This window comes from Neofelis nebulosa, chromosome 2 (genome assembly GCF_028018385.1).
Source record: "Neofelis nebulosa isolate mNeoNeb1 chromosome 2, mNeoNeb1.pri, whole genome shotgun sequence".
NCBI lineage: Eukaryota > Metazoa > Chordata > Mammalia > Carnivora > Felidae > Neofelis > Neofelis nebulosa.
Window position 1 is genome coordinate 82,019,016 of NC_080783.1, and position 23,880 is coordinate 82,042,895.

Below are 23,880 nucleotides of genomic sequence, written 5' to 3' on the forward strand. Positions count from 1 at the left end.
ATAAGAGGACTTTTAGTGGACCGAACAGGTTTCCTGGATTTCTGTCAATAGAAGATTATCAACAACAACAACAACAACAAAAGACTATATCCTGGGGCAGAGTGAATACTGCTGGAGTTTTTGGAGAAATCCCAGGAAGGAGAACATGTGGGAGAGAAGAACGATATATTTGTGATCGACAGAATGAGACTCCATGGCATTTAATATGACTATTTAAAGTAATGAGCTGCTATTCCAGGCCTTGAGCTGAAGCTGGGGCTGGGCTACCCATTGCCCCTGGCAGACCCAGAAGTCATGTGCAGACAACTCCCCCACAGAGCAGAGCTTCCAGAAGCTCTCTCTGGAGGGAGCAGGAGCATGTTCAGTCAGCACGCAGGACACCCCAGAAGGGCTGGAGTTCACACCCAAGAGTGACCTCGGCCAACAAATGGTGGGAATTGTTGGAAAAATGCCTCAGGTTCCTCACTTCTCAAGGAGACCATTCTGAGGTATAACCCACACGGTTTATTATAAGGTCTGAGGGAGACTGAGTCCCAATTGCCCAGTGGTAACCTGCTTATTCATATTCTCCAGCGTGGCTTTGCCCTCTTCCCTGTCCTGCTTCCCTACTCCCTCAGAGCTTTCTGGGACTATCGGGCACCTGGGTGGTTCAGTCAGTTGAGCCTCTGACTCAGCTCAGGTCATGATTCCAGGATCATGGGGTTGAGCCCCAAGTTTGGCTCTGTGCTGAGCAAGGAGCCTACTTCATATTCTCTCTCTCTCCCCCTCTTCCCCTCTCCCCAACTTACATGCTAACTCTAAAAGAAAATAAGGGCCCCTGGGTGACTCAGTCGGCTAAGCGTCCGACTTCGGCTCAGGTCATGATCTCACGGTTTGTGGGATCTCACGGTTTGTGCTGACAGCTCAGAGCCTGGAGCCTGTTTCAGATTCTGTTTCCCTCTCTCTCTGCCCCTCCCCCACCCGTGCTCTGTCTCTCTGTCTCTCTCTCTCTCTCTCAAAAATAAATAAACATTAAAAAAAGTTTTTAAGTAATAATAAAATAAAAGTGCTTCCTGGGACTAGCTCCCCTCTGGAAAGGGAGAGGGAGAGGCTCCCACTCAAATTCCTTTTTCAGGGTTTGGTTTTGGGAAAACAATTAAACCTTGGGGAAGCAAAATTAAAAACAAGTGTAAACTGTGAAGGGGGACATATCTGTTTAATCTCTCCTCTATATCTGGCTCTCCACTAGACTCAGCTCTTTGGGGAAAGGAACTTTTTTTTTTTTGTATTTCTGGCACCTTCCATATCCTCATACTTGTCAGGTTCTTAAATATTTGCTGAATAAATGAATGAGGTACCAGAAAATATCCATTTAAGCTATCACAAATTCAGGTTCTGGTTCAAGAACTCAACGTAGGAAGCCTGACTCGCCTCTCCCCTTAGACATACACAGTGAGTCTATAGCTACAGATGGAAGTTCCCCTGGAAAAGAAACCTAAAGGCCACTGAGAAGGTAGAAGAGGCTGGGACGCAATCTCGGCATAAACCCACTCCCGGCACAGCAACATAGAGCCTCTCCTTGAGGAGCCAAGGATGTGAGCCTGATCTCATCACCAGAACTTTTAACACCTGCACCAGAGAGACGAACCCCCAAAACATCTAGCTTTGAAAAACAACAGGGCTCTCCTCCACAAGACTCGCAAAGCCCACAAGACCTACTAGACTATACCCATCGGGGAACCAGCTCTCCCAGGCGTCTGGGACTCACCCCACCCTAGGGCCCAACTCACCTGCCCTAGGGCCCAACTCAGACAAAGCAGTCAGCCCCGCTCACACTGAAAGAGGCTCATTTGCTTATAGTAAGGAGAGGCCCCAGAGGCAGACTGCTAATTTAACTCACACTTGTAGGAGCCTGCTGGAACACCCCGAGGTCAGAGACTGGTAAGCGCCATCTTTACTTTTCTTCCTTTTTCCTTTCTTTTCCTTTTTTCGTTTCTCTCCTTTTGTTTCTCTCTCTTTCCAGTGGGCGCCATCTTCACACTCTCCCTCTGCCATGCTACAGAGCACCAGTCCCTCCCAGAAGAAAGCTTTTACACACATCCAGTGCCCCAAGATTTGCGGCCACGGCCAGGGGACAACCCTAGCTCGCCGGGCTGTAGGCGCCAGGGAAGCTGGTGTTCCTGAGTCTCATGGGATTGTAAGATCGGTCTCACCCAGAAAGAAGCTGTTACCTTTGTCTGGCACCAGGACTTTCTCACCTGCCGCCAGGGAACTCCTCCACCAGCCCCAGCTCTGGAGGCCAGCAGGGCTTGTTAGCAGGCCCCACAGGACTTTAACCAGTGGAGAAAGAACTCTTATACCACTACTGCCCAGGGCATGGTGAGAGGCAGCAGACCCAGGGGCCCAGCTGTCCTGTGAGGGAGGCCTATTAGCTAATCCTCATGGCTGCGGCCTGGGGGACCGGCTGCTAATTAACTATGCATCTAAGAGTTGACCGCATTCCTCCTTTCCAGAGACCTCAGAGAGGGGCGCTAGCTTCGGGCTCTCCCTCATGGCCTCCCCCTCCTCAGAGCTCCAGAATGTCAGTGTTTCCTGGAGGGGAGATTTTGCATGTGTCTGGTGCCCTGTTTGTTGTGGTGCCCCCTCCCCTCCCAGGGACATCCCTTAACTGCCACTCTTTGGTGGCCAAATGGACTTGCATTGTGGGTCCCAAGGGGCTCTAACAATCACAGACAGTTCTTAGCAGGCTACCACCCTTAGGGCACTGCGCACAGACCACAGGCTGAAACACACCCTCTGTCTTTCTTTTTTTCCAATGAACAAATTTATTTTTGTAATCCTATTTTTATTTATATTTATTGTCAAGTTGGCTAACATACAGTGTATACAGTGTGCTCTTGGTTTCGCGGGTAGATGCCCGTGATTCATCACTTACATACAACACCCAGTGCTCATCCCAACAAGTGCCCTCCCCAATGCCCATCACCCACTTTCCCCTCTCCCCCACCCCCATCTCCTGGCTCTGGCGGCCAAAGGACTTCGGTTTGCAGCCCCACAGGACTGCTTCTAACTAGCCTGGATCTAGGAGCTGAGATCTCCCCCTCAGAGACACTAACAGGTTTTAGCACATCCTCAACTACTGGGAATGTGTTATGAAAAATAAACTGGGCTGCCTGGACAATCACAAAAATTCAAGAGACAGCCGAGAGTTGAGGCAGCGTTGTATGACAAGATTCATCTCCTACATGAGGCCACCCCTTCAAGATTTCAAGACTGAGAGAGGTGGTAGTTTCATCTACCGTGTGGAAACCAACCAAGAGTCAAGCAAAAAAACAAACAAACAAAAAAAAACCACAGAAATATGTTCCAAATGAAAAAACAAGATAAAACCTCAGGAAGAAAACTTAATGAAATGAAGATAAGTAGTTTACCTGATAGAGTTTTTTTAAATAGTGGTCATAAAGTTTCTCTCCAAACTTGGGAGAAGCTATCATACTTTCTTTCTTATAAGCATAATGCTCAGTTTATTGAGTAAAAGCAAATGGGTGACAACTATTGTAGCCAATGAAAAGTGGTACCTACTTCAAAAAAAAAGACATCCCCTTAGTTTTTTATAATGAGAAGCAAAGATGATCTCACAGCCTAGGCCTTAGAGTTCACTGAGGGATTTTTCACCACACACACACATATACACACACACACACACGACCACCCCCCCGCCCCCGCCCCGGTGCTATAACAAGGCAACACCAATATCATGCATGCAATGAAAGTATACAACAGAGCTAAGGCAAAATGCCTATACAAAAACATTCAGCAAAGCCTATCCAGGCTGGTGAAAGACACTCAGAAAGAGTTTACCGCCCACTCTAGCAAGTAATACCTGCTGTCTCAACTGACTAGCTGCTGCCACAGGGGAGAAACATCTGAGACCCAATGCTGAAAGACAATAAATAGCTCCAAATATAATTTCTATCCTTTCCTACTCTCCTAATATTTGCATCTTTCTCTTTTTTCCACTCCCCCAAATTAACATCTGTAATAGGTCAAAGAATGGTCTGACATCAGTGCATTCTTAGTTTTTCAGTCTTAACTAGCACTATGTTTTATATAATTATTTTTGAGGTGGGGCGCCTGGGTGGCTCTGTTGGTTAAGCGTCCGACTTAGGCTCAGGTCATGATCTCGCGGTTCACAAGTTCAAGCCCCACGTCAGGCCCTGTGCTGACAGTTCAGAGCCTGGAGCCTGCTTCAGATTCTGTGTCTCCCTTTCTCTCTGCCCCTCCCCGGCTTGCACTCGGTCTCTCTCTCTCTCAAAATAAGTAAAAACATTAAAAAATTATTTTTGAGATCAACAGACCATAATGTGCCATAAGAAGTGGGGGTGGAGTCTCTTAAATGAAGTAGACTTTCCTATGTGGTCATCCTGGGGCAGGCACGGAGGCCTGGGAGACAGACTGTAAACAAAAGAGAAGACACCTTCCTTTCTCCATGCCAGGTACAAATGGATCCTCAAATAATTAAAGCATTAAGATGCCCAATGGAGTTCTGGATGTTGAGATGTTGTGGGCCCGGTAGAGAATGGGCAGTGGCCATGAGCTGGCTGCTGGCACTAGGTAAGCAAGCCAGGGGGGAGTCAGGACTCCATGGAGTGACCCTATGCAGCCTCTTTGAGTATCAGCAGTCAGTTGTTCAGTGTTGCACCTCTTCTCCAAGATCATCTAACTTTCAATGAAGTTTTGCTCAGATTGGCAGCATGGTCTTAGCTATGGAGGATTAAGGGAGAAGATTCACATGGGGGGTGGGGCATGCCCTGCTCTCTAACTACTAAATGGTGTTAAGAGGATCAGGCAGTAGAGCGGATTGTGTTGGGGCCAGGGGAAATGGAGCAGAAGGATTTAAGGGACTAGTTCCTACAGAAAACAACACTTTGGGAGAATTTTTAGAAATGACTAGAATCACTATTTGTTGGTCCCAAGTCCCCTCAAAGTGGGCGTGCTGAGCATCTCGTGGGTATCTTTGGTTACATGAAATTACATCTATTAGTTTTGCATGGTGATGTGAACACTGTATAACTCAAGAGAAACCTTTAGTAGCAGGCCACCTAGAAGTGATTGCTCCCTCTCTTGAGTGGCGATTGCAAATATTGTCTAGACACTTCCCATCTCCCATTTGGTGGGAAAGAGCAAATACCATTTATTGATTATGGTGCTGGTTCATTGCAGTGACCAAGGTTAATGATTTGTTCCTTTACACTAGTATGATGTGTTTGTATTAATCATTAAGGTCCAGAAGCAAATATTAAGGAATTTGAACTTTCAAACATCTACTTGAATTTCTCCTTGACCTTGGCATTTGAAAATGTAATTCCTCAATTTGTGAATTCTTTACTGCCATTTGGACATTAACTTGTTGGACTTTGTCTTTTATTTAAATGTTTTACTGGGTGTTAAATTCTAATTCTCTTCATGAATTTCTAGAGCTTCTTGCTCTACACCAACCAAAACAAAACCTACACACAGATTTTCGAAATGCTTTGAAATTTGAATAATGAATGAGACAATATTTCTAAAATCTTGATCTTGGAAGGTTTTTCTGAAAAAGGTCTTATCCACTGACAGTCCAAATCTCTTAACCTTCAGGGATCAGGAGAGACAACACTTTAGCCAGTCCTTGGCCTAATTCAGTTGAGTCCCAGAGCTGACATTATTTATTGAAACATAAGCAGTTGGTTGGATGAATGCCCAGGGGCCTTGGCATTATAGATACATAAATAAATCAAATGATCCAGAAAACTGGTATTATGTGAGACCTCCACTTGAACTGCCATACCCACTGGTAAATCCAAAAGACAGGGAGGACCCTCATCCATTATAAGGGAGAGCAAGGCCAGGCAGAATGAGAGGAGGACCAACAAGTCATGTCTGGTGATAAGTGACACGAAGACCTTGTAATAATATCATGATGGGAGTAGAAAGAGACCCTATCCCTTACATAAGAAATGCTACTTAGATGGTTTCTGGTGCAGACTTAACTTCCAGAATTCAGGCTGTTCCTCAGGACCTTGCCCTGAAGCTTTACCGACGCATACACCACAAGGTCAGGCAGAAGCAAGAATTTACATTTTAATCAGGTTTTCATTTTCATTAGTTCTATCATTTTACTAAACATCCTTAACCCTGTGTTTTGTTTTGCAAAAATCTGGTTATCTTGCAGTCAGAGATTTCTCAGAAACTTTCTCCTAGGAAAACTAAATCCTAGTTGAGAATAAAGAAATGCAATCCCACCATCTAAAACTTTGGGATAAAGACAAAAAGGCCTAATTGAATATTGACCAAACAAACTACCTTGTTACTCTTTAATACTCTTTCTTAAAGCAAACATTATCAGTCTGGCTTTTGTTCTCAGTTAGAAAGACCCACCAGCAAGATGAACAGGAAATTGGAAATGCTGCATTAAGATATTTAGATCGTAAGTCTCCAGAAGTAGAGCCACATTTATCTTCCAATTTAGTATGGATACTTGGAGAGACCGATGGATATTATATCAATTATCACAACAGCAACACCAGCAAACAGGCAGTGAGTTACAGCTTGAGTACATTCAAGATGGACTTCACCTCTATGAGATTTAATTAAATGCTATGCATATAAATAATCTCACACATTCTAATTCCCTATTGCAGTCAGAGTGACCCTGGGCTTGCAGCCTCTTGCTCGGCTGCATGAGTAGGTGTTGATTTGAAAACTGAGAGCAACTAATAAAAGGGTCAGGCTCAAAGGAAAAGCAAGCATTCTGGTCTGTCACCTCTATCATCTCCCTTGTGGCTCTGGGATTTTATCCTTTTATAAACATAGCCCCCACTGTGCAGAACATTAGGACACAGAGTGTTTCCCACACCACTTCAAAATTTTAAGCCATTGAAAATATGATAGCTGGCAAGTCATGGTCTCCTTAATTGAAATTCCAGTGCCGGTGGAATGAATTTGATGTTGGGGAAGGTTGGGATGTGAAGGTAAAAGAGAGACCAGGAGAGAAAGGTGTACGTATATTGTCATATTTAGCTTTAAAAAGATCCTCCAAGGGATGGCCTCACATTTTATTTGGGGTTCTGACCAATCATAGTAGCTAGCTCACCCATCACCACTACAAGGGAAACTGCCGTGCCTCACTGCCTTCCAGAGAGAGAACCCAGGGAGCCTGCTCTCACAACTGTGAGCCATGCTCCCCCTGCCCACTTGTGGACCGCAGTTCCCTGGTCTGAGGTGGCCAACCTCTAAAAGGACAAGGGCCCATGGAAGCCTGGCATAGAAATGACTTCCAAAGCAAGGAAGTGCTGAGCAATTCAGCTTGTGCAGCAGGAGTAAATGCAGAAAGGTCATGAGGTTGAGAAGTGACAAGAGTCCGGAGAGCCAGAGTCATGAAGGATTCAAATGTCTGAGTAAGCAGCAGCCACACAACAGAGAGGGTCAGAGAACCGGTCCTCAGGAGGAGGGGCAGAATGAGAAGACACCAAAAAGCGGTGTGGTGGGAATGTCACATTAAAGGCAGTACAGTAGACAGAAGATCCAAGTTCTTCTGCTTTACGTGGGTCTTGAATCCCAGGGGGTCTTTAGTTCCAGGCTCAAAGAGATCTGCCTAAATCAGGTTCTGTTCTGCAGGAGGCCTGATTCCTACACTGCCTTGTAGCTGAGAAAGTTTCTTTTCCCCACATATGCTAAGATGCAGATAAGTTAGGCTAATGTTCTTCTAGTGGGCATATTAAAGTCTCCTTATGTGACAAGCATCAAGGGCAGTATAGGAACACTTGAGATGAATTTACTTTTAACTGTCAGGTGCAATAGAACTGTTACCCATCAACATCTTGAGATGTAGACACACACAAAGAAAGGATAATTAAAACCAGCCTTTCAAATCAGCATCATTGCAAAGGTTACAAAACACTGCAGTATTGCCAGACTTGGTGAAATCAATTTCCATTTTGTTGCAGTGTGTGTCATGCAGAGATTGCTGAAACCAACAAAATGAAAAGCATTAATAATTGGATTAATAGCTTGTATAAATTAATTTGCTTATTTGCCTAAAAGAAAATTAGGCAAACAACTAATGGAATGGAAGCCCTGCACATTGCATAATGTACAGCTTACACCTCCTATTATTTTCAAAAATGAAAACAAGCATTTGAAGTTTCAGGAAATCTAACCTCAGTGAAAAGTAACTGAGAATCTCTCTGCCAATAAAATGAAACCAATTTGATGAGGGTACAGGAAGAGCATCTTAGTGACTTCAAAACCACAGAAAATATAAAGAGTAGTGTATAGGGGTGCCTGGGTGGCTCAGCAGTTAAGCATCCGTCTCTTGGTCTCGGCTCAGGTCACGATCTTGGGTTTCATGAGTCTGAGCCCCACGTCAGGCTCCTCCGTGCTGACAGCGCAGAGCCTGCTCAGGATTCTCTCTCCCTCTTTCTCTGCCCCTCCTCTGCTTGCTCTGTCTCTCTCGAAATGAACAAATAAACTTAAATTAAAAAAAAAAAAGTGTAGTGTACAGAATGTAACAGATAGACTTTAAATAAGATGGAGATAAATCAGTTCATACTTGTTTGCAGCACTTGCTGACTACCAGTACTTGAGGGTCATAACTATTCCTCTGCAATGCCTAGGAGGAGGATGAGGAATAAGTAATAAGCACAAATGGGACATCAAATGCTGGTGATATTAAGGACTTTGTGAAATGTACTTATTGTTGGGCCAAGCCATGGTTTCCCTGCCATTAGCCCTATTACAGGAATCAATGCTGGGCATGGTGGGAGGGACAGGAAGTTGAGGACCCTCTGTGCCCATGTTTTTGTTCATAATCATATCTCTTGTCATATGCCCAGGCCACATCCGGTTCTTTAAGAGCTATGCCAGAAGTTTTGAAGACTGTTGGGCTCTAGGCTTTCTTGATTCCTCCTCCCTTCTTGACTGTCCATTTTTATTAAGAATTCTGCCAGAGGTTGGTTTCTACCTGCTCCCGATAAAGGACAAACACATCAGAACCTGGGTACAATATCAAAGTCTTAGAAACTTATCATAAAAATTGGGAAGGAGTTTAGTCTCACCGAACAAAACAAGGGGTGGGAAGAACCTAATTCTCAAATGGGATAATATATTACATTGCAATGCCATTTCCTACTCCCATCTTGTAAATAATTCACGTTTACACCTACTGACCCACTCAATGTCATCCACTCATCCTCGGTCAGAGAGAACCACAGGGAATAAGAGCCATGCCCATTCAACCACCTGGTCCTGAGTATGGTTAGGATGTTAGGGCATAAGTCATTCAGACCCTGACCACTCCTAGAGCTAAACTGTCTGAACAGAGCTGCCATGGCTAAAGCTCCCCAAGTGTACGTGACCTGTTAGGCCAGCCATGACTGCGGCCCGTAAGGTGCCATTGAACCCCAGCACAGATTCCAAGAGAGCTAGCACTGTGGAGCCCCTCCACACTTGAGGTTTTCTGTGCAAATCTCAGATTACATTTCCCTCAAGGCACTGCGGGCTGCTCTGAGTAAAAGAGGTAAATGCTTATTAGGATTCTGCACGTGAGCCCTGAGAGCTGCACCCTGAGTACCTAACACTGCCCTTACGTTGTTGGCACAAACATGTCCCCACGTCTGACAAGGGACACCAAACCACATCAGGTAACTACATTTGCAGAGCAGTTGATATTGAAATGGGGAAGGCTAGCCCTTGCCCCTTCCCTTGCTCCACAAGTAGATAAAATCTAGCATTCTTGCTTTAAACAAAAATAATAATAGTCAAGAAGGTTTTGCCTCAAACTATTTGACTATTTTCTCCCTAATCATGAACTCTTAAGTTTTTACCATGTTCCTTTGTTTGCAATATGTGCTTCATTATCTTATTTAATCATGGATTATCTTTCCACTTAATTAAACTCACTTTTCATTTTGAAACTTTGCATTAAAAAGAAAAATACAGATGTCATGTAGAATTATTTGACTAATCTATTATATCAATCAAATAATTACTCCCTGGCCCCAGGTAGTTAAAGATGAGACATTGTTGATCAAAATCTCCCTCATGTCTTTCTTCAAATTCCAGAATTTTTAAAGCCAACTAAGTATAAAAGACCCAGATCATGAACACTGCTGAAAAACATCTTCTAAAATCAATGTCAGACACTTGGATTTCTGATTAAATGCAAGAAAAGATCCATCAAAAGAAATGCAGGTTTACCTAACTTAGGCAAAATGCTATGTTTTTCCCTCACTTTCAACTTAGTTGTATCTTTGTTTTCCTTTGTTGGATAACATATGGAAGAACTTGCCTTGAGAATCTGATCACATCCCTGACAAATCTTCGTCTTCAGTTCACTAATAAATTCTAGTTTAAAGTAATTAGTTAAAAATGAAGATAAATAATTAATATTCAAGACCCATCTCTGACTCAAGATTGATTTCATAACAAATCAAAAATATTTACAAATAACAAATGACGACTTCAGATAATTCTTCAGGGGGCATATGGAAAGAGAGACAACAATAAAACATAATCCTCTGAAAACATGGTATTCTTGATTGGTTTAGAGTGGAGCCCAAGGAGCCGTGGGCTCTCCAGACCTAGAGGAAACTGCTATGAGTGGAATTAAAATCCGCTCAGGACAATGAATAGGTCAACAAACATGAGAACAAAGTCGAAGACAAAGTATTTGAAGTTACCCCCCCTTTTTTTTTTTTTTTTTTTTTTCAACATTTTTTATTTATTTTTGGGACAGAGAGAGACAGAGCATGAACGGGGGAGGGGCAGAGAGAGAGGGAGACACAGAATCGGAAACAGGCTCCAGGCTCCGAGCCATCAGCCCAGAGCCTGACGCGGGGCTCAAACTCACGGACCGCGAGATCGTGACCTGGCTGAAGTCGGACGCTTAACCGACTGCGCCACCCAGGTGCCCCGAAGTTACCCCCTTTTAAGGTGGGTTTCTCAGTTTCCTACCTCTGCTCAACTAAGGATATTGGAAATAGATCTGTACAGGACAGAGCCCACAGTCTTGGAGAAATGGGTGTTTCTGAAGTGTTCAAGGTTCATGCACTGAAAACACTCTCATTAAAGTCCCTAGGATATATGCATGTTTTAGGAGTCAGTGTCTTACCCATCCCCATGTTCTTATTTCCTTTCCCTTATTTCTCTACATTTGCAAAGTACTATTGGCTAAACGAAGTATGTTCTATGGAATCCAGATGCTCAAGGAAGAAAAGCTTCTCTCATAGAATAGTTGACAAAGTGTTGCAAACCCTCTCCACTCCTTGGGGATTTACAATGTACATTAATCAACAATGTGGTGGAAATCACAGCAGGTAGGAGAGTAGGTAAGGTCTCCGTCTAGCTGGCCGTGTGGTTAGGGCAAATCTGCACAGCTCTGGAGGGCTCAGCTCTCTCTTCTCTAACAGAGTATTTTCTCAGCCACCTTAACAACTGCCTTGGGACATGGCCTACTGTGGGGCTCTGGAGCAGACATTTCTGGCTGCCCACCCAGAACCATTTCTTCCTTCCTCCTTTTAAATTCCTTTTTTGTTCAGATATCTACCCTCTGCCAGGCACCCCACATGCCTCAGGGAATAGTGAGCTCCCTTTCGCTGAACTAAGCCAAGGGTGACCACATCCTGATGGGTACAGCTTTCTATTAAAGGTACACACCTTGGGGACCCTTACCAACCTTACTAGGACCTACTTCCCCTGTGTTGCCTATCCTCTTTTGAAGAATATTTGCATTGGATTTGAGTTTTAGTCTTTGGCCACTCTGGACAAGCTCACCTTGCCCTTTGCTTTACATTGCTTCTTCCTGCCTCAGTCAATGGTCAGAACCAGGAACATCCAGCTTGCTTGGAAAAGGCCCCAGGTTTCCCAGAGTTCCCATTTGTCCTAGCCTCCCAGGACCCTTCCCAGCATGACAGCTCTGCCAAACCAAGTGTCCTCCAGGGGCAGACCTGTGTCCTCCCCTTAGCTGAGGCCAAATTTCATAGACCAAAAAAGCACAAATATGGAGGCGTGGGGGTTGTGCAGCGCTCTCAGCTTACTATTTCTAAGATGATGCCCTCAAATGACCAGTATCCAAATCACCAGTCTCATGATCAGATGCTGGCTGGAAATGCAGATCCCCAGACTTGCTGAGTAGTATTCCTGGGTTTAAGCCATGAAAGCCCTCATTTTCACAGCCTAGACCATGACTAGTTCACATTCTGGATTACTCCAAAGACAGTTTGGCTTCCAGCCTCAGCCTCTGATGAAATAGAGGCCAAAGCAGTGAGAGAGGGGGTCTGGGAAGGAGACAGAATTACGAGGTGAAGAGAGAATCAGGAAGCATGATGGGAAGATGCTGGATGGTTTCGGATGCACATAGTGGAGTTGTGCCCAGAGGCAGGTGCAAATTATGACAGCCGTGTGCCTTCCAGCTTCACTACTTTTACCTTTGTGCATGCTCTACTAGCTTTTGCTTCTGGCAAGATTTGCACCCAGACATGCCCAGCAGCATGATGTATCCGTCCACAAATCATAGAGTCGATGACAAGTAGGTGAAGAATAAAATGTCCAAGATCAAAAGGTCATAGTTTTATAAAATGGCAATCTACATGTCACAAAACTTTTGCCTAAGAGTTAGTACTCTCACAAATGTGAAATACATTTTCCCAGTCCCACACCACACCTCATTTCCCAAGTCCGTGCCAGTTCATATCGCTCAATTCATGCTTCGTGTGGCTTTAGAAATTCTTTCCCAGTGAAGAGAAAACCACCCACCTCCTTCCCTCTTCTTATGAAATACATATTTCACAGTGACTGACACAACAGAATGTAGATTGTATGGAAAATAACACCTATAACTTCTGACTGCTAACTTCACTCAGAAATGGATGTAGGAAGAGTTTAGACACAGATGGGAAAAAAAAGTGTTCAGTACCATTCTTTTCTTTTTCAGAAAATGAGTCATGGACAGGAATTGGAAGTTTATTCTAGAAGCTATTTATTCGGGAGCCTAGACAAAACAGAGTTTTGAGAGTTCATTCTCTCAGACCCTCCTATTTATAATTAATCCTCTTTTCTAACAACAAACCTACCTCTTCTTTCCTGCCCCCACTACTTCAGTTCTCATTGGATATTTTGACACCAAAGTATTTTTCAGTTTCTTGCTCACGAGGGGCAAATTAGTACAAGGTCTGGGACACTTGGCCACCATTCCAGATTCTTATGCAATGGACTAAAAAATTCATGCAATGGACTCTAATGATTGGATTTATGTCTTGGATTCTAGTTTTAAAATTACACTGGAGACACCACCAAGAATCAACTTATACTGCATAGGGCTTTCATGTTAGAACTCAAAGGCCAGGTATTAACGTCTGGGTCTTCTGGTCACCATTGCCACTTCCAACTCTACTCTCTAGTAGCTCCCAAAGTGGCTGTGTATCAGAATCACTCAAGGATTTTTTTAAAAATAGATTTTCTGACTCAACTCCAACAAAGAATCTGAATTTTTTCTTTTTTTTGCAAGCTGCCTAAGTGAATCTTATGCAGTCACCAAGGACCCATTTACTGAAGACATTTGGGAAGCACTTCTCTGGTCTAGTGGTTCTTGAACTTGTATGTGCTTCAGAGAGACCTAAAGGACTCATTAAAATACAGATTGAACCCTCAGAGTTTTCAGTAGGTCTGGGATGAAGTCTGAGAATGTGCATTTCTAACACGTTTCCAGATGATGTCGATGCAGATCTGGGGCCATGCTTTGAGAACCACAGCTCTAACCTAGGTTATTTGTACACATGTTTATTATTCATTAGCTCTTATATTACATGGCCAAGCAAGGCCTGGGCTTCAGAGGAAGGAATTAACCTCTCAGATCAAGGGTAACACTTGGCTGAGCATCATAATCACCTAGGAGCTTTTATTTTCTTTAATTTAACGCTCAGTTATTGGAATTAGGCTTCTGCTTCACCCCAGATCTACTGAATCGACATCTCCAGGATGCTCTGGGAATTTGTATTGTTTTGAAGTAAACCAGAAGTTTCTGATTACAAGGATTTGAAAACACTGCCTTGGATGAGCCAGATTTGTGACTTTATGAATAATTTATCTGAATCATTTATCTGAAATTCAATTTTAATGGGGTATCCTATATATATTTTTTTGTACATCTGGCACCCCTAGCGACTGAGCTGTATATCTGTGAAGAGTTTGTTTCCTCTGTGTGTTCCCCCTTTTGCTTAACACAGCCCTATTTTAAATGCTCAAGAGGGTGGTGGTGAGGAGTAAAATCCATGCAAACAGGATATGCAGGGTGAAGAGGAGAAAATGATTTCCTCAGGAAACACACACACACACACACAGAAACTTCATTAATCGAGACAGCAGAAACAAAATCAGGAAGGAAAAAAATACTGTCTGCTAAGGGCTTTTTAGCAGACGATTCGTCAATTATACAGTCAAAAGAAACCCTGGGGAATAAAAAGACACCAAAGATGCTATTAAAATGTTCCAAGTGAAGCCATATATAATTAATTTCAAACAAGCATAAGCTATGAAAACTCAAATACTTCAAGGTGCTGAGTGAAAGGAAGGATAAATCTGCACCAGGCTTCAAAACCAATGCTTCCAGGTGAGTCTAAGATTAAGCCAGAGACAGGGAGATAATGATGTCTGCTCCCTCCCTGTTTTATTGGAAACTCAAGAGAGCCTTAAGACGAGATGCTCCCAGTGCATCAAGGATGAGAAGACAGACACATATAGGCCAGCACCTGACATCAGCACATAACAACTAAAAACTGAATCAAATCAGTGGAGTAAAATCAAAACAGAGAAGAAAAATTCACTGACGCAGAAGACAAAGAATATAAAGGATGCAATTTGGCAAACCACTGCACAGGCTGAGTAACCACCATATAAGAACCATGGTCCCTGCAAAGCAAGCAAGTTTCTCCCTATTCTGTTTTACCAATCCATAGGTTAGGCATCAGCAACGTTTTACTGTAAAAGGCAAGAGAACGAATCTTTTAGACTTTGTAGGCCATATAATGTCTGTTGCGTCTACTCCTCCTTGCTGTTGTAGCATGAAAGCAGCCATAGACAATACATAAATGAAGACATGTCTGTATTCCAAATAAAACTTTATTCACAAAAATAGGTGGCTGCTGTGGAACTGAATGTTTGTGTCCCTTCAAAATTTATATGTTGAAGCTTCAATTCCCAATTTGATAGTATTTGGATATGAGGACTCTGGGAGTTAATTAGGTCATGAAAGTGGAGCCCTCATGAATGGGAATAGTGCCATATAAGGGAATGAAGAGACCAGTCTCTCTCTGCATTCTGCCCTGTATGAATACAAATGGTGGTCTGCAAACCAGAAAGAATGCCCTCCTCAGACACCCGATCTGCTGGCACCTTGATCTTGGACTTCTCAGCCCCCAGAACTGTAAGGATTAAAATTTTTTTAAGCCACAAAACTAATAGTGTATTTGTTACAGAAATCCAACAGACTAAAAGTGGTAGGACGTATTTGGCTGATGAACCATAGTTTGCGGACTCCCACCATAGGTGAGCCCACATGGTAAGGATAGTGTCATTAATGGACTGACTTGATGGAGTACTCAGTCTCCCGATGGTAGATGCTCAATTAACAAACAAAAATACTCCATTATCACCATACATACAAGGGCAGAGTGTTTAGAGCTCACCCCAACTGCAAAGGTAGGAAATCAGGATTCTGAAAACAGAAGTTGCTGAGACTATTATAAAAGGGAAAGAGGAGACAAAGGGACCAAACATTTTAGCATGTTTTTAGAAAGGTTCTCTTGGTGGCCCTGACATTCAGAGAAAAGCTCACTGTATGGGGGAGGGGCCCCCTGGCCAGTTTCTTTGAAGTGAAGCTGCTACCCCTGAGGGTACAACATGTGATAGGGCTTCATCCTCCTCCATCAGGAAGGTTTCCTGACCTTTTCAATTGACTAATTACCGTTTAGCATCCTAAGAAGTATCCTTCCTGAAAAATAAAAAGCTAAGTCACTTTGGCAGAGAATTTCATAATTCAAGCTGGAATAGATCACCCATGGTGCATGGAAACTTAACTTCAGTGACCTCCTTTACAACACTGGTAAATGTTTTATCCGAGGTCGCCAGGTCAGTCAAGAAACACACAAGCATGCATTCTATACCGTATAATTTAAAAGCTTTATTTCCCCCCACAATAGTAAATGGGTTTCATATTAGTTCAACTGAAGTTTTCTTCCTATAGTTAGCTGCCTTTCTCACTGACTGTGTCATTGGTAGGAAAATTGCTTTCTCATGATGGAAGAGTTGATTTCATAGAGACACTCTGAGCTAATCACAGAAATGAGAGAATCTGACCCAGCAGCTTCTGAAGGAGTCTTGAGGTCAAGCAGTCCATTCAGCTAAAGGTCTGGTCAGCAGGACCAAAACAGGCTGCTGCGACCTCTCTGTTGCAGATACTGGCAGGATCCTCCCTGCAGAAGAGACAAGATGCAGCCCCTCTGACCAGGAAGCCTGGAAGCCAGACAATCCCCTCACTTCCTGCCACATCCCCTTCCTCCATCCTGTGGCCCGACATAGGAGTGCTTTAGCTCAGCGAACAACTGGCTTCTGCTTTGTGGTCGTCCAAGGTGCACTCTTCACCAAGTGCAAGACTGGTCTTCACTCAAACGTTCAGCGTTCACACAATTTTTGGCTTGTGCTTTGGAGGGCGGTTTCTGTCTCTCTTAGGAACAGTGGCTTCATGTCAGCAGAGGCACGGAGACCCAGGCCAGCACTGGTAGGTAGAGTGTGGGGGCACTGCTGCCGGATGTTCTCTGAGCATGCATCACGGCGAAGACTGCATTAGTGTGGTTGGTGGGTAACTCTACATTACAGATCATTCCTTCACAGCAAGACCTACACTCCTGTTACAGAAGCAAGGGGAGAGGGGAAAGAGAGTAAGTAATGGGAAGGAGTGGAAGGGCAAAACAAAGAACAAAAGAATCCTTCCACAGTGCTGAGGACAGACAGAATTAGTTACCCAACTCATCCAGTCTATGAGACACTCAGGCCCTTGAGTACCTTTCTCCCACTAACCTGAAAGTAAGGACTATCTTGAGAGTCTTTTCATTTTAACAGTGATTTATCTGTAGCAAGCCAAGCATAAGCAAAGGAAAAAAGAGGAGGAGAAACTGAATAAGATTGCTTGATTGAGTCAACAAATCTTCTAAGGTTTGTAAGGAAAAACACTGACATGAAAATGAAAGCTAGGAACCTTTTGGGCTGGCCATTGATTTTCTTTCTCAGTACTACTTGTTAAGGGATAATAATGACTTTGTATTGTCTATACTAACAACTGATTTCTATCATTACAACAGCAAGGGCTTGCTAATTATGGCTGCTGAGGAGTGGAAAAGGCTTGCTCCCTCACAGCACAAGGTGTTTTCAGAGGAAGCAATCTTCTGTCATAATACCTGGTACAAGGCTTCAACCTGATAAACTTAGCCATCCATAGAGGCTTCCAGGATGGCTAAGAAAAGGGCAGCAACTCTACATGTCTTTATCAGCTGCTTTCAACCCTGGCAGCAAGAACATCAGAATCTCCTTGGAGAACTTTAAAAAAGAAAAGAGAGATGCCTGGGTGGCTCTGTTGGTGGCTCAGGTCATGATCTCCCTGTTCGTGAGTTCAAGCCCCACATCAGGCTCTGTGCTGATGTCTCAGAGCCTGGAGCCTGCTTTGGATTGTGTATCCCTCTCTCTCTCTCTGCCCCTCCCCTACTCGCACTCTATGTCTGTCTGTCTGTCTGTCTCTCTCTCTCTCTTTCTCAAAAATAAAAATTTTAAAAAAGAAAAAGGAAAGAAAAAAGAGCCTAATGCCCAAGACCCCACCTTAAGTTCAGTTTCAGCTGATCTGGGATGTTCCCTGACCACCACCAATATAGCTGTGAAAACTCCCTAGGTGACTCTCCAACGTTGCCAGAGCTAAAAGCTACTGGTATCAGAAGCACTTTCTGTACACAGTAACTAAATCAAATTCTAAAATCTCATAAAATTAACATACTTTTCAAGTAATTTTTTGTCAAACATTTCACAATTCCAGGCATTTAAAAGAGTGAAATTGCTCATTTTAGAATGATAAAAAATTAAGGAGATCAACTGATCTGAAATATATCTATACTTCATCATATTAAACTAAGATCAATTCTTTCAGACTCTCACGTCCCCATCTAAGCAGAGGTAGGGGTTAAGACCAGGTTTCCTTAGTAAAAGACATCCCCATTTCCCTCTTTCCACAACCCAGCTACCCTGTGCATTGTTCTCGGTGATATCTGGCCATAAACAAAATACATGAGCTGGGTTCTGTAGCGTTCATCACTCTCTCATGGATGGTTGGCTCTTGGGCTTCCAGAACAGACTTCAAACAAATCAAGTTCGAGGTCTAGGATGGAGCTCTGTGGTCCAGGAATTATCATTTGTTTTTAGTGACATTTTTTGTTGAAGGACAGGAAGTCTTCAATTTCTCTTTGGTCTCCACTACATCACTGTAAGGGAGTCTTTCCTTAAAGACTACATGTATACAACAGGTTACTTTATCCTTCCTGCCTTTCCATTATGTATAACTAATGACCAGTAGGAAAAACCTTAGGACAGTAACCTTACACATACACACACACTCCTTACTGTATGTTCAGAATCTCGGCTGTGGTGGCAGCCAACAAAATGACATTCACTTCTGGAGGCACATTTTTTGGTAATGGATGTACTTCTTCCGTGGCTGGTGAAGTGGTGAACTGTCAGACAGTACTGTGTATCTAGGCAGGGGGAGAAAAGGCAACGTCATGTTTCACGCTGCAAAAGAGAAACTCAACAATCACTTCAGGAAAGACTAAAACTCAGGATGATCCTTAGGTTTCTAGGCAAGAAGTTTAATGGCAGGAGTGGATGCCTCTCCTTTGGTGCCAGCTAAAGCTGAGAAAAAAGTTGAACAAGCTTTTCATCAGCACCTTAGGTCTGCTCATTTCATATGAGAGTGCCAGCATCTCTGTCTCTGTCTCTCTCCCTATGAAGCACGTGTTCTAGAACTCCAAAATAAAATGAGAGTTGTAAACATAAAATGCAGTGGGTTAGAACACATCTTGGTGTATTATTCAGCATTTGTTTCTTGTATACTAACAGACATGTGGTGGAATAGAATGAAAACAGGTGCTTCAAAGTATATATCAAGACCACCTTCCTGACCCATCCACTTCTTACTCATGCTCTAATCCTCCCTGCATGTTTGACTTTTCCGGAGTATTCCCATTTTCCTACTCTCTCTGCCCCTCCCTGCACACAGCTCATGTCTACAGTTTTTCCTATAGCTTTAAGTACTCACATTTTACTACTTTTAAAGAAATTGATTTCATTCAATATGCTAGGACCTGCCACTTCAGTTTTGCATCTCTCTCCAGTTATCTCAGACCAATGCAATGCTCCTTAGTTTATTGAGAAGGGACTACAGCAGCAATGTCATAAAATGGGGGGAAACCTGACTAATGTGGAGAGCACTTGGTTTTAGAGAATTCTGTCACATGTGAGCACTATTAGGTCCTTAAAGCTCATTTTCTTTTGAATAAAAGATGATAACAAGTGTCTGACATTTTGATAGGGTTGTGGTAAGCTTCAAATAATATTAACACGCCATCAGCGAGGCACTCTAACAGGTATTCACTCAGTCAATCCTTACAATAAACCTTAAGGCAAGTCATATTAATATCATTTTACAGATAGAAAAGCCAAGGCACGGTTTCTTGGCCACAGTTACATTAGACAGAAGGTGGTGGAAGATAGGATTCTAACCTAGGCAGTTTTCTAGGGTTTGTACTCTTAGCCAGAACACTATTCCGCCTCTCAGCATACCTAGTGTTAAACTAGATGATGCTTTGCTGTGCTCTAGGAGAGTAGCTGACTTCTGCCTTTAGAAGGACAGGGAACCACTGAATGTTTGGGAAAGGCATTTCGACCTATACTTCACATAAAGAAGAATCGGAAACTGGTAGCTGCATGTGTTCATATAAAATGCCACACATGCTAAAGCACCCTAGAAAGTCAGAATAGAAGCCAGGGTAAAATAAAATAAGAAATGTCATTCTTGTCATATCCTGTTACACAGAGAACCTCTCAACAACACTGACAGACCACAGAAGTAAAGCTCTAAGGTGAAAAGGAAACCTGAGCTGACAAAGAACAATAGCTGTGGGCCAGTCTGCCCCCGAGAAATGGTTGACTATCACGCCCCTAAAAGATGACTAACTGAAAAGCAAGAAATTATACCCTCAGGTAGAATTCCAGATGGTTAGTATCTTTGGGGCTTGACTGGAGCACAGTCAAAAATGTACTGTCATGCACACTGGAATGTAAGGTCGTTCCGTGGCAGTCTCGTTAAGAGTCAAGTTTTCAAGTTGGACTTGGAAGAGCCAACTTCCTTCACCCTTCCCATCTCTGACGTTTCCTTGCTGATGGAAAGCTGCAGCTCCCTTCTTCTGCTCACATGTTTCAACAGAGATGAAACTCTGCAACCCGGAAATATCCATGCACGTTCCCATTCAAGATGGCTTTGATTCATGAATGACAAATCAGAGCACTGTGCTGTTCCTAGTAGGAACAGTGTTTGGATACAATTCAAAATAATATAGTCCATGAAGACGAAGTACAAGGAGTTGGACATCAGTGCCATAATTTGCTACTGTTACAATCCTTACCACCCGGTTTTCAGGGGCATTTAAAGCAAATAGCTAAGAATGGTACCCACCCTCTGAAGTAAATTAGTAAAGAGAGGCATCGGCCAACCTTAAAAACTTTGCAATTACTAAGATAAATTTCTGTGCAAAATGTAGAAACAAATCTTCAAATGCACAAGATACATAAATGTACTCAAACACACACACACAATTTAAGGTCACTCTACAGAAATGTAAAAGAACCTCAAGACAAAATTAAAATAATTAATTACTCTTGAAAAGAAATCATGAAAAATACTGTCCAGAGGCACGTGGGTGGCTCAGTTAAGTGACCCACTCATGGTATCGGTGCAGGTCATGATCTCGTGGTTGTGAGATTGATCGCCACATCTGGCTCCATGCTGAATGTGGAGCCTGCTTGGGATTCTCTCTCTCTCTCTTCCTCTCCCCTTCTCACTCATGCTTGCTCCCTCTCCCTCTCTCTCCAAATAAATACACATTAAAAAAAAAGAAAAATACTTCCCAAGTAGATGTCACAACCATTTGTGCTAATTTACAGCCTAAGAGTCTCAGGCCCCATAGAGGTCTGCAGTGTGTACTAATCATTGGTACCAATACACTGGCTTTATCTGGAAGAGGTAAGGCTATTTTACTGCTTTATAGAATATGGTACAAAGATTTCCAAAAGAGTCAAGGTAATAGTACACCCAAACTGGTAATCTTTAGCTCTAGAAGAGTTTGTTGGTTGGTCGGTTTGCTTTTCTTGGCCTTTTAGGTCTGAAAACCTAAAAAATAGTACTTCCTAAAAATCTGAATAGCCTCATCTTATAGCTCTGAGTAGAGCTTTCCAATTCCAAATCATCCCTCAGCACATCCTGTCTGCTTTACCTCCAAGTTTATATATGTTAAATCATTCGACTTCTTGTCCCTCTATCCCTACCACCATAGTCCCGGTTGTCATCTTCTCCTGCCTAAAGACAATAAAAGACCCCACTTGGTTTCCCTTCTACTTTTGTCCCCAACCACTAGGGATGTATCCGGGAGCTAAGCAAACTAAAAAGTTCTCAAATGTTTGTCAAATGAATGAATGAGTTATCAAGGCACCAATGTATCTCAAGAGTATAAAAACCCTTCTTTGCTTTAGCCAGTAAGTGTGACTTTTCTAGAGGTATCAAGCATTTCTGAAATTCTTAGAATGCCTAAGACAACACTGTGGACTATTTGTTCTGCTTGATAAATACTATTTAAGAAATCCTCCCTGGAGGCACACACAGCACACACAAACTGAGGTTATACCATCAGTTTCCAAGTACTCTCAGAGTAGTCTGATACCTGCACAGTCTACTAAAAGAAATCTGATTTTGATATAACATCATCAGCGTGTTGATATATGCTAATCCCATTATATAAGGCAGGTCTGCTCACAGCCAGTTAAGAGAGACCTAAATGAGGTATAATCACCAGAGAGTGTTCCAAACTCAGTGCACTTACTTTGTGGGCACCATTTGTCTTCTGCCCATCGATTGCAGTTATAATTATCCCTTGCATTTTCACAGGTAAAACACTTGAAGCTATTTGGAAATGGCGTAGCTTTAAAGAAAAATGCACAGTGAAACAGAAAGGTTAAAAAAGACAAAAATTTTAAACATCAAAGATGGCACAAATTAGCAACTTTTATTAGATCAAACGAAATTTACAAACCATCATCCTTAGAGTTTTCGTTGCCAAGGAGCTGGAGTTAACTGCCAGACTTCGGGACATATTTATTCTCTTTTCTTTAAATATTTTGTCTATGCTTATCTACTATAGAGTAATGAAAATGGTTCCACAAGCCACTTTGAAACAACCATGGTATTGTTTCATTACAATTTATAACTTGGGAATAAGTGGGGGTTGAGAACACAGGAAAGGGTGGTGGCGGGATTGGAACCAATGATTTGGTTTAGTGTGGCCCCTGAAAAGAACTGGAGTCAGATTAACCTGAGCTTGAATTCTGTTCTTCCTACTGAGTAGCTTTACCATTTTTAACTTCCATGAAATAATAATATTTAGAGAAATGCTAACAGTGAAGATCCCCATGACTTGCAGAGGAATCATGAAGATTAAACAGGAGGCTGCAATAAAAAATATCTAGCATAGTCCCTGGCACATCAAATCCTGCTGGTTTCTGTCTACACGCACTTCCATTACAGCCATCTTCAACCTCAATCAAGTAATCTCACTTGATATACGTCAATTATCACAACATTAGACCTCAATCAGGAATGTAACATTTAATGTAAGGATGATAGCAATTCTCAGGCTCTTATGCTCATGCTGGTGTTACAGAAAGCAGGAATTATGACTGCTGGCAGTCTGGATTGAAAGCAACTAGAATGTCCTTTTGGTCTTTAGGTTTTTGTGGTTTTTTTCCCCAACCTTGTATCTTGTTATTTTAATGGGCAAGAAGTCAAAAGTGTAATAAATTTGACATTTCTTTATAAGCCATGGCATAAAGCCTTATGTAAAACTTCCAATTCTTCCATTTTTGGAGAATAAAATGGATAAAGATTAAGGAAAATGTCCGACCATCCTAGTAAACTGATCACGTTAGTCAAATAATATTTCTATTTTTTAAATGATTTTTTTTAATCATAAAATTTTATTAGGCTTAAAAGTTTCAAAATTTGTCTGTAATTTAGATTTTATGAAAATCTAAATGTATTTGTGCCATGTCATTAAGCTATTAGTATACAATCATTACCAGTTTAGAAACATATAATAAATGATAGTTCAAGGTGTGTGTGGTATATATGTGATATATGTGTGTATGCACACACACACGCAGTGTCACAAATAATAAAGAAAGCACAAAGGGAAGAAGAGTAATATATAGGCTTCATTTAGAAGTGGTATAAAGACAGTGGGTCCCAAACCTGGCTGTGCATGAATAGTATCAGGAGAGCTTTTTTAAAAAGAAGAGGGTTTGGGGGAGGGAAAGAAAAGAAAATAATTTACACCCCACCCTTCTGACTACTGAACCTCTGCAGAGGGGACCAAGGAATATGTAGTTTTAAAGGCTTTTATCATGATTTTGATACTCTTCCAGGTGTGGGAACTACAGCCATTCATCTTTATACCAATTGATGTCTATAATCTTTCTCTAATAAAGTATATCAGAGAAGTC

General features: G+C 42.4%; 1 protein-coding gene across 9 annotated transcripts in view; it reads right to left on the reverse strand.

Annotated features, from left to right (window-relative positions):
* Nucleotides 1–12,576: 12,576 nt before the first annotated feature.
* Nucleotides 12,577–23,880, reverse strand: part of LYPD6B (LY6/PLAUR domain containing 6B) — a 185,804-nt gene continuing 174,500 nt past the window's right edge. For all 9 annotated transcript variants that reach the window (XM_058715340.1, XM_058715331.1, XM_058715341.1 and 6 more), the window contains 3 exons: nt 22,206–22,304; nt 18,676–18,806; nt 12,577–16,919 (listed from right to left, as the gene is read on the reverse strand). In XM_058715340.1, coding sequence (XP_058571323.1) covers nt 16,755–16,919; nt 18,676–18,806; nt 22,206–22,304 — 395 coding nt within the window. In that variant the 3' untranslated portion in view covers nt 12,577–16,754. The remainder of the gene's footprint in view (nt 16,920–18,675; nt 18,807–22,205; nt 22,305–23,880) is intronic.